At 45.8% G+C, this 10,703-nt stretch overlaps 2 protein-coding genes across 3 annotated transcripts in view; both read left to right on the forward strand.

The window, feature by feature from the left end:
- Positions 1 to 10,703, forward strand: part of LOC139339495 (E3 ubiquitin/ISG15 ligase TRIM25-like) — a 308,448-nt gene that overhangs the window by 52,041 nt on the left and 245,704 nt on the right. The window lies entirely within an intron of this gene.
- sall2 (spalt-like transcription factor 2) lies at positions 705 to 10,404 on the forward strand. 2 transcript variants are annotated; one of them, XM_070974707.1, is made up of 4 exons: positions 705 to 1,034; positions 2,762 to 2,908; positions 4,758 to 8,635; positions 8,988 to 10,404. In XM_070974707.1, exons 2-4 carry the CDS (start codon positions 2,833 to 2,835, stop codon positions 9,297 to 9,299), a joined length of 4,266 nt encoding a protein of 1,421 aa, XP_070830808.1. In that variant the 5' UTR covers positions 705 to 1,034; positions 2,762 to 2,832; the 3' UTR covers positions 9,300 to 10,404. The 2 variants fall into 2 exon arrangements, with proteins under 2 accessions (XP_070830808.1, XP_070830809.1); XM_070974708.1 differs by lacking the exon at positions 2,762 to 2,908 and having other exon boundaries at positions 707 to 1,034.

Below are 10,703 nucleotides of genomic sequence, written 5' to 3' on the forward strand. Positions count from 1 at the left end.
GGACACAAGCTAAATTTTCTAGATTTAAAATGAAGACAGATCATTAATATCTGTGTTTTGATGATAGCAAACCACATATTCTATGGGACTGGAAGCACAATTATCATTATCTGCATTCAATTCCCTGTATTTTCAGTATATTGTCTCTCAGTGACCAAAATGTGATGGCATTTTCATTGTCTGTAAAAATGGTTGTACTGGGTGACAATCAAGGTCATTTTGACTTCTAATATTAAGAGTCAAACATCCAAAATAGCCCATTAAAGACTTTAACGAGAACCCAATGTATGCACAGGGTTAGATCAGTGCTAATATCCAGCATTTAAAACAAATTCTGTGATCACTGAGACTAAATATTATTTTTACATTAAAATATGAAACACATCAATTATGATATTGATGGTAGGGGACGGGGGATCACACACACCTGTGAAACCGTCTGATTGATTCAGCCATGCGTTAGAGGTGTGTGTGCCCGGGCCTGCACTCCTGTGTGAGATGCACAGTGAGAGCCAATGTGGAGGTAACCGTGGTCACCGTTTCCCAGAGGACCGTCTGACGGCGAGGGCCATTAATTATAAGAGACAGGGAGACAGACAGCTAGCCAGCTAACCAGACAGACAGACAGACAGACAGTACCGCAGAGAGCGCAGACAGGCCTGACAGGGGCAGGCCCGACAAATACAAAGAGAGGAGGAAGAACAGCACGCACGGCCAAGAAAAATAATCCTCCCCCTGTACCGAGCACAGCTATCTGCAGCGCCCCGCTTCTCCTCCGACCGCCGGACTATGAGTAAATACATTCAGGCATAATAACCCTTTGTCATAAGGGAAAGAACCGCGATTTGCGACGGAGATAAATAATTGAAAAAAATGCGGCTGTCCGACTGCGCATCCCTGGGAGTGAATAGGGAAATGCTGCGCCAGTGTCCCGGCTGAGAGACGAAGCCGACCTTACACAACATAAGCTCCTGAGCTTTTTACCCCCGTGTCATTACACAATACCGCTGCCAAAAATCATCGTTTCCAACATGGTAAGTTTTTTTGTGTTATCTTTAAAGGGGTTGTGTTGACGACGAGCGGCCTGTGGGGGAAATGCACATCCGGGACTGTATTTTTTTGGTAGAAGTCATAATATATTATGAATCATAACTTGTTATGATGTGGGAGCGCGCATGGCGTGCAACAGGTCGCCGTACAGTAGCGGGGACGCGCATCTCAGCGCCGGTTTTTGCGCTTTCTTCCACACATTGGTGTTAAAAACGTCCGACCGTCGGACACTCGACCATTTCGGCAAGATGGCACGAAAAATACGAATGGTTGTCAACACTACGGAGTTCTCGTGAAACAAGCGATGCTATTCCCTGTTTTGACTGTTTAATAACTGTTTTGTGATCACTTCTCTTTGTCAAAAGATTATCGATTACGCAATGGCGCGTCTGTGCGTAACGATTTTATTTGTGATCATTTTCTATTGTTCGGAAATCACTGCTTGGTTTGCATAGAAAAGTGTCCGTTGGCACACTAGAGAAATTACATAAGCCGGATGTTAAACTGTCCATCATAGTAAATGAAGAGGACTTTCACCGTCCTGCGAAGGAAGGGCTGTTTTAAATAATTCAGACTCAAATCATTACCTGTTTTCCAACCACCTTGAGACGACCTATAACAGGCAGACTTTCTATCAGACCTCGGATGTGTTTTATTATTCCATTCAAGCCTCAGAGAGACAGGGGAGGGGCGGGGTGGGGGACGGCGGGGTGTCACAGGGCCAGGGTGAAAAATTATTTTCCCCCTTGCTCTGGCTGTGTCTTTCTTTCATTACCTCTTTCCACGTGGTAAGCAGCCGGGATGAGGGTGAAAAGGGAGCATTGTGCCTCCAGTCAGTAGCCTTATGTGTTGGAGAGGCTCTGAGAGGGTGATGCTCACTCAGCTGTGCTCCCTCAACGCCATTGTTGCAAATTCCACCTCATTTCAGCCACTCTGTTGACTGAGCTCACACAGGAGCCTGTTTCTGGGGGTGGCGGGGAGCATCGTGAAATCTCTCCCACACATACCCTGAATAGACTTGAATTGGTGTGAGCAACAACGTGACATGTGACACTGTACGCCTGTTTTCATTGTATAATAATAATAATAATAATAATAATAATAATAATAATAATAATAATAATAATTTGTCCGAGCTGGCGCTGGCTTTTGCGCCCACCTGTGCGCACAGTTTCCTTCGGTTACGCGCAGAGACACACGAGATTAGTGTTTGATTTTTTTTTGGCTCGTATCAGTCATCGAAAGCCCCGGCGGGGATTAGTATGGGATGAACTTGAGCGTCCATGTATGAGGGTTTACTAAGGAGAGGCAGTGGACTCTTGGCTCAAAAGAAGGGGTGTTCACTCGCCATTTGAATGCAAAGTAGTGGATGAACAAGTGAGCTGTGTGTGTGTGTGTGTGTGTGTGTGTGTGTGTGTGTGTGTGTGTGTGTGTGTGTGTGTGTGTGTGTGTGTGTGTGTGTGTGTGTGTGTGGAGAGAAAGAGAAGGAGGGCCAACGGTGAGTTTAGAGAAAAGGAAGACTTGTCGAGAGAAACTGTCACATGGCACTTTAGTCCTGTTTTTCTGTCTCTGCACCACAATGCCACCAACGTGGACACGCTTTACAGAGACTAATTAACCTGGAGCATCCACTGTCACATTTTTGGAGATGATACTTTAGTTTTCCTTCGTTTTTTTCCCTTTAAGTAATTTAGACACCTACTTTTTTCAGTGTGCAGGGAGACAGAATAAAAGTTGTGTGTTGGCCAATGCGCCCCTGCGTCGGTCCCATCCTGCAGAAGCATGTCCCGTCGGAAACAGAAACGACCCCAGCAGCTTATGAGCCTGACCCTCGGTGCCTGTGGGATACTTGATCATGGTGAGAATTAGAGTATATTTCAAAAGAATACTGGTTGTTCAGTAGGATTAGATTCACATTGAATAGAGAGTTTACACCTCAAAGAAGCCACTTTTCCTCAATATGCAGAGATTGTGACAGTTCATAGTATCATTATTTTCTGGTATATTTACTGTATCATTCTAGAAGGACTTAAATTGATGCTTTAACCTTTCATGCTGTATTGTAACTTTTGACACAGACTGAGTTTTAAAATTTGAACAGTAATTTCATAATAGACTACAGGGGCTTCTTTTTTAATTTTACTGATGAAGGGCTAATCATTTAATCTCAACCATCATTTATGAATGGTTTCTTTCCAAAACTGTTCAATCTGGTTAATTTACAATGAAAAGTAAGCTATCTTTAGGTGCACGCTATACTTGCTTACTGAGAAAAAGAAGGCTTGTTGGAATTATTGGCCTGCAGAGTCTTTAATCCATTCTCTGTGGTTGCAACCATTAGCTGCTTTCTTTGCCCTGTAAAACCCAAATGTCTTCACTCCTCATCACTGCCAGGTTCAAAGACACAGACCACCCAGAATAGGCGGATGTACAATAAATCCTCAGATAAATATTGGTGACAAAGAACATATAGTGAATTAGAAAATGTGCATGAAAAGCAATAAATGGGTTTGGTAGATGTAAAGAGATGAGCATGAGTAGGTCAAGGAAAAGGAAACTTTGTGAGGCACTGTATAAGGTGTTCCAACTGCAATAGCATTAGACCCCATTGTCCCCTTTCAGCTTTGTTGCTGAGCACTGAAGCATGAACATACCCATGAAGAAGTGTGTATGTGACAGCGTGTGTGTGCACGCACGGAAGTGTGTGTGTGTTTGTCTGTCTGTCCACTCCAGTTACAGGAATAGGGCCCACATTGTGTCATAAAACTGTAGCTTTTAAGCAAACAGCAGTAAGTTCTGTATGTGTTTGTGAGTGCATAAGCAACCGTGTGCATACAAAGTGTTCACTTTTTGTGTCTTTGTGTTGTGCATTGACAGGTATGCTGTGTGTTTGTGTTTCCACATCTGTCCCTCCATGCTTTTCTGGGTTAAGTTAGCTTGCTGATGGTCTGTGAGTCATCATGTCTGTCTGCAGGGTCATTTGTTTTCTTTACACGCCACCTCTTTTCCTCTCCCTGGTCCTAAACCGTATCAGAAATTCGACCTCAGGGTGTTTAAGGTCAAGCCTACCAGCCAATCAGACACATTTTACAGTGTCTAGTACCCAACCAGGACCTAACCCTCAGCACCCCATTGGGCTACTGGGGGAGGGGTTCTTAAGGAGATGAAAGAAAGATTGAATGGAGGAAGAAAGAAAGAGAAAGGGGCAGGGATGGAAGAGTGTCTTAGTGTGTGGATATGGCTTCTTTTTATGAGGGGGGTAAAGTCCATTGTCTTGTGCGTGTTGCCCTGGAAACAAGGTAGGCTTCTCCACGGGTGAGCAGTGTATTCTTGCAGATCAGTGGAATCTGTGTTTGTGTGTGTACATGTGTGTGTTAGCATGCATGGTGTGTGCTTGTGTGTGTGTGTGTGTGTGTGTGTGTGTGTGTGTGTGTGTGTGTGTGTGTGTGTGTGTGTGTGTGTGTGTGTGTGGCGACAGTGGCAGGGAGGCTGCAGCTGATGAGGATAGACAGGACAAAGAGGAAAAGAAAGTGGTGGATAATGAGGTTGTGGAAATTGAACCCAAAGGTTAAAATTCACCTCTTAGTCACCTGATTTTTGTAAGTTGATTCAAAGTGCTCTGAGATGTGGATTTTAAATTTTGTTTTTTGTAATTATTTTAACAATGAAAAAAATATGTTTTGATTTTCTTCTTTGAATTTCCCCAGATGACAACTTGGTGGTGAAGTCACAATCCTTTCCATCTATTCTGGATTCTCCCCTGTGCTCTCCATCCTCCTCTCCTCAAAGCTTCCAGCTGCCCCTTCCACTCCGTTCATCTCCCAAGGGCTCTCAGACCACCTCGCTGCCCACTGAGAGTCCACAGCTATCCTCACCGACCCAGCCCTCCCACCAGCCCCTCAAAGACCTACAGCCCTCCCTCTCTCCTGACTCTCCTTACTCTTCTCTCTCTTCCCAAACTCAAAATCCACCTACCCTTCAACTGTTGGGTTGCAATCCTACATCTTCTACAAGTCCCCTTATCCACCCTTCCCGAAGCGCACACATGGCCTCTCCCAAGTTGGGGCTGTCAGCCACCACCACCACCTCTTCTTCCTCCTCATCATCTTCTGCCTCCCTATGTCCTCCACCGCACCCTGGAAGCCCCAGCCGTGTTCCTGAGGGTCCCCCAAGTCCTGTTACTCCCACTCCTAGCCCAGGAGTGACATCTGCTTCAGCTGCGCCCTCTAGGGCCCAACTGAGTATTGCCCTAATCCTGGAGGAGTTGCGGGTGCTGCAGCAAAGGCAGATCCACCAGATGCAGATAACAGAAGAGATATGTAGACAGGTGCTACGCCTGGGTGGAGCCTCCTATGCCATAGATACACCTTCTCAGCATCTCCTCCCTCCTCTGCCTCAGCTCTGCCTGGAAGGCAGCAAAAGGGCAGCCAGCCCAACTGCTAAGTCAACTGCACCCCAGCCTTCCACCTCTGTGGCTCCTCTCCTGGCATGTTTCTCCTCCCTGCTCCCTCCTCAGACAGCCAACAAACCCACAAAACCAAACAGTTCCTTGTCTCAAATACTGCAGCCCCACAAGTCCCAGATTGAAGGATCAGGAGGAACTGCAGGGGCTCATGGTTATCTGAGAATGAGTTCTAGATCCTCAGCTCCCTCCACCTCTTCCTCCGCTGCCATCTCCATGGCTTCCTCTACCTATCCACTTGCCCTGTCCTTAGCTCTGCCCAACCGCTATCTTCATGAGAAATCTCCAAACACCACTTCAGGGAGTGGGCATGGTGGCCTATCCTTCCTAAACTCATCCCTCCCCACAACAGTATCTATGGTTCCAAACTCCCAACATGCTTTACAGTCTGTCTCTGGAGGAGACTCTTCCTCCGCATCCAGTTCCGCTACTACTGGCCGCCTCCAACATACCTGTCGCTTTTGCGGAAAAATGTTCAGTAGTGACTCTTCCGTACAGATACATCTACGCTCACACACAGGGGAACGACCCTACCAATGTCCTGTGTGCCTCAGCCGCTTCACCACAAGGGGCAACCTCAAGGTCCACTTCCTACGTCACCGTGAGCAAAACCCAGAACTCTCACTTTCACTTCTGCCACCTTCTTTGTTTGGGGTAGCATTAGGATCCACAGTGGGGTCAGATATGGGACAAACCATGAGCAGTGGTAGCAGTACCAGTGGCATGAATATGATACAGAAGAAGCCAAAAAGCAGGCCAGAGGATGAAACATGTGGAGATCCTTTGGATGTTAGTGGTAGCAGTGCTGGCTTTTCTCTGGGGGGCTCTGGAGGATCTACTCCTTCTACCCTACCCCTGGCCCCAAGTGTGGATCTGGCTTTGATTTCCCACTCTCTTCTGCAGCTCAATAGGGCTGCAGCTGTTGCCGCTGCAGCCTCTATCACCTCTGGCTCATCCCACTCATCCTCCTCCTCTTCAGCCTCCACCTCTTCTCTGGCTACCTCCTTCCTCTCCAATCCTTCCCTGTCTTCGTCTTCCACCATCACAGAGTTATTCAAGGGTGCCAAGCAGCAACACTTTGATGAGAACACTCCCCCTCATGCCCCAATGCTTTCTCCTGCAGCCTACTCTCAGCTAGCCCACCTGCCTAAGCTCCTTTTTCCATCTGTCTCCACTTCTTCCTCTACCACTACTGCACACTCATCCATCTACAATCATCCAGCTTTGGGCTTGCTTCACACCCCACTACTCTCTACTCCAGGCTCCCACCAACTTGCCTCTTCTAGCCATTCTCAGCTTTCTTTCCCTTTCTCTTCCTTTCCTAAAGGTCCACCCACCACCACTCCATCCTCCCTGCCTTCCTCAGTTGCTACCTCCACTCCTACATCTGAAACCTCCAAGCTGCAGAGGCTGGTGGAGAAGCTAGAGAAAGCTCCTCCTCACTCCTCTTGTCCCTGGACTTCTTCTTCTACTTCCTCCTCCATTCTGGAGATGTTATCTGGCAGGACCACTACCTCTTCAGCAAGTCCAGCCAACAACCGTTTCACAAATGCCAGCACTTCTACAACATATGTCATGGCGTCCCCACCATCTTCAACTCTTGTCTCCACTTCTGTTTCAAACTTCACCAATGACATGGTTGCTGCCCTGGGCTTGAGTGCCAACGGAGCAAGGGCCATGGCAGCGGGCATGCTACCATCACTAACCATCACAGGTCCAGCTGGCAATCTGGCAAACAATCAGTGTGGGGTATGTCTACGAGTGCTGAGCTGTCCCAGAGCACTGCGTCTACACCAGGCTACACATCTTGGAGAACGGCCTTTCCCGTGTAAGATATGTGGCAGATCCTTCTCTACCAAAGGCAGCCTGCGGTCACATCTGGCCACCCATCATGCCCGACCACCCAATGCACGTGTCCAGAACTCTTGCCCACTGTGCCAGCGTAAATTCACTAATGCCCTTGTGCTCCAGCACCACATCCGCATGCACCTTGGTGGACAGTTGCCCACAGATGGCACAGAGGATTCTGCACAGGAGACACCAGCAGAATCTAATGCCAAATCCTCGTCACAATCTCAGTCCCACTCCACTGACTTAAATGCTGCCTCTAGTAAAACACCTCCTCTACCAGGCCACTCTAAGAGCCCAGTGCCAAGCTCACAATTTCAAACTCCAGCAGTTGGGTCAGTCCCTGTGTCTGGCAGTATGAAATCAGTTGAGTTCACCAAAAATCCCAGCAAGTCTGGGTCCTCCAGCCCAGACCTCATCCCCCCCTCTGACCTTAGTCCTGACCCCTTCATGAATCCCACCACACAAACTCCACCACCAGGCAGCGTAGACCCCCCTGTCCTTTGTGTCAGTGCCCCCTTGACAGCCTCTCAGCAGACAGAACAAGCTTCCCCAGTAGGCAAAAACAACCAAGTTGAACAGCAGGCCACCGTCGATGTTCCTCTCCTGAAGTCCAACATCTCACCAAGTTCCTCCACTGTAACCAAAACAACAGTGTCATCTAATGCTATGGCAGTGAACTGTGGAGAGGATGAAGCATCTACCTCCTCTGATGCCTTCCTTGGATCTAGATCAAACCTGGAGGACTTACAAAGCGCACCTGCCCTTGGTACACCCCCTGCTTTGACCGGTCCCAGTACCTCTTCTAACCCCACCCGGAGTCAAGATGTTCTGAATGTTGATTCAGCACCAACCTTGGAACCAGACTCAGTCTCCCCAAGGCCCCAATCACCAGAACCCATGGAAGAAGACAAAGATCAGTCCCCTCCACCAGCAACACCAAAGCAAGACCTAGCAACTGTGCCTGATGAGGACCCCAAAATGACTTCCACTTTAGAGACCGCTCACACTACTGGTCCTGAAGTAAGGGGTACATCACAGAGAGCTGCCACTTTTGTAAGGGAGACACGTCAGAGCTTTAATTTTGGTTCATATGGGAGGGAAGACCGGGTGGACGGTGTTAAGATTAGTGGATTGGCTCCAAGTGAAGAACTAGATGCTTCTCTCCCCCTCAGCCTCGCTCCAGCTCTCCCATCTCCAATGTCTCGTCCTGAGAAGAAGACCTATTGCTGTGCTGAGTGTGGAAAAGAGTATGCCAGTCGCAGTGGACTAAAGGTGAGGAAAAATTTATTTCATATTAAAATAACTTCTATGCTGGATATGTCGTAAAAAGCTTTTAAACAATATTTTATAGCTTTAGTGTAGAACTATATCTTGCAAGGGACAAATATTTCACTACAATGAGCATCTTCATTATGTAATCTGAAGAAGACTCACACTGTTGAATTATTAGTCTGTAAAAATTAGTCCATATGCATCAAAAAAAAAAAAAGAAAGAAAGAAAGAAAATCTGCATGCACCCATCATATATCAGACTAAATTACCCATGGATTTTACTCTACACTGAATTATATTGGGTATGTTTGGGAGTTATACCTAGCCTAATCCTAACCCTTCATGTTCCCAGGGGCACATGAAGCACCATGGTGTGGTAACCAAAACAACACGTCCACCAGCCCGGAGCAGTCGTTCCTCCACTGACCAACTTCCTTCTTCTACATCTATGACTTCCTTGAACATTCCTGCCACCAGGAGCTCAGCAGGCTTCTGGAACCAGTACCAAGCCTTCCTCAGCACCAGTAATGAGCCAACTGATGATCCAGCCGCTGGCAGCCAAGGAGAGAATGAACCAGCACGGTCTGCAAAATCACCTGTTCGGTCTCAGATGGATCCAAGAGCCCCCGATGAAGCAGGAGAAGAATCTAGTGAAGGGTCGTAACTTGAATGAGCATGACTGTCTGGGTAATGTTCTGGTGTTTTCAATCAATGTTTACCTTTTGGTGAAACTGTATGGGCATTTGCGTAGTACTGCTTCTTTAACACATTTCAAGTCAGTTTGATAGAGTAATATGTTTGTATGTGAAAATTGTGTCAACCAGCTTGGTCTTGTCTAAAAAAAAGCTATGGTACAAATAAAAGTAAAAATAATCAACAAGTAACAAATTGTGTCCAGTTTTTACTGGATTTGATAAAAAGTGACACGACCCTTGTCTGGCTGAAGTTGTTAATAGTTTGATGCACATCCTAATAAAAAAAAAAGAGTTTCTCTGTTGTATCAGTGTTTCGTATCTGACCTGGGTCAAATAATTATATATAACAATAATCACTTTTTTCACTATTCGCAGATTTTTTTTTTTGATATTACCGGATTATCAGACAAATTTGGTATCAGATAATTAGTCACAGAGAATTACACCAAAATAATAGTTTCAAAAAATTTTGTCAGTTTGTAAACATTTTGGGTCTCATTGTGTTGTACCATGTACCAAATCTGATCCAGCTGGCAACAAAGGAGGCCCGTAATAACCAAAAGAAAATTTCTTTGTAAATGCTTCCCAACTGAGGTCTTTTTCATATGTAAAAAATTTTTTCCTTCAGTTACAGAGGGAACTGGCATAAATGAGAAAAGGAGTTGTTTTGCTTACCTAATTTACCTTACTTTGTTTTGTAAAGCAAAACTTTGTTTTACAAGAGCAAACAAGGCCAAGAAACTGAATGTGTTTCTGTGGGGAATATTTAGTCTTTTGTCCCCCATCTTGTGGTTCAGATAAACTTCTCACTCATGTTATTGTGGTTTACTTTTCACTATATTGTCCTGTCAAACCAGAAGCACAGCTGCAGTGTTTGTGAATCCAGTGAGGACATTAACTTGTGTGTGACCTTTGAACTTCAGCTTTGTGATTATGATTGTTGTTTGGTCCAAAAGTAATATCTGTAACACTTTTCAGTTACTAAAACTCTACTATATATATATATCAGAAGTCTATGTCTGTTTGTTGTGAGCTGTACTTTCAGTATCTCCATATTAAAAAAAAAAAACATTTGGAAAAACGAACGTCCTGCTTGGTCATGTTTGGGAGAATTTTACAGAACAAAATATGTTGGAACTGGCATACGGACTTTTTATTTTTCAAAAATACAGCTTGTTTGCATGCGGGTAGGAAATTGTGTGTCCAGTTAAAATGTCCATGATCCCCCAAAGTCAAATGCCAAAACAATCATAGCTCCTGTCTCTTGTGCCACATCAACCAGGAGGACAAGGGGAATGGAGGGGGTCTGGTGTCTTTCCTCAGGTATGGTCAGCAGATCAGGCGAGCTACAGTATTTGTGTGCATGAAGTTGG

Source organism: Chaetodon trifascialis, chromosome 11 (assembly GCF_039877785.1).
Source record: "Chaetodon trifascialis isolate fChaTrf1 chromosome 11, fChaTrf1.hap1, whole genome shotgun sequence".
Taxonomy (NCBI): Eukaryota; Metazoa; Chordata; class Actinopteri; order Chaetodontiformes; family Chaetodontidae; genus Chaetodon; species Chaetodon trifascialis.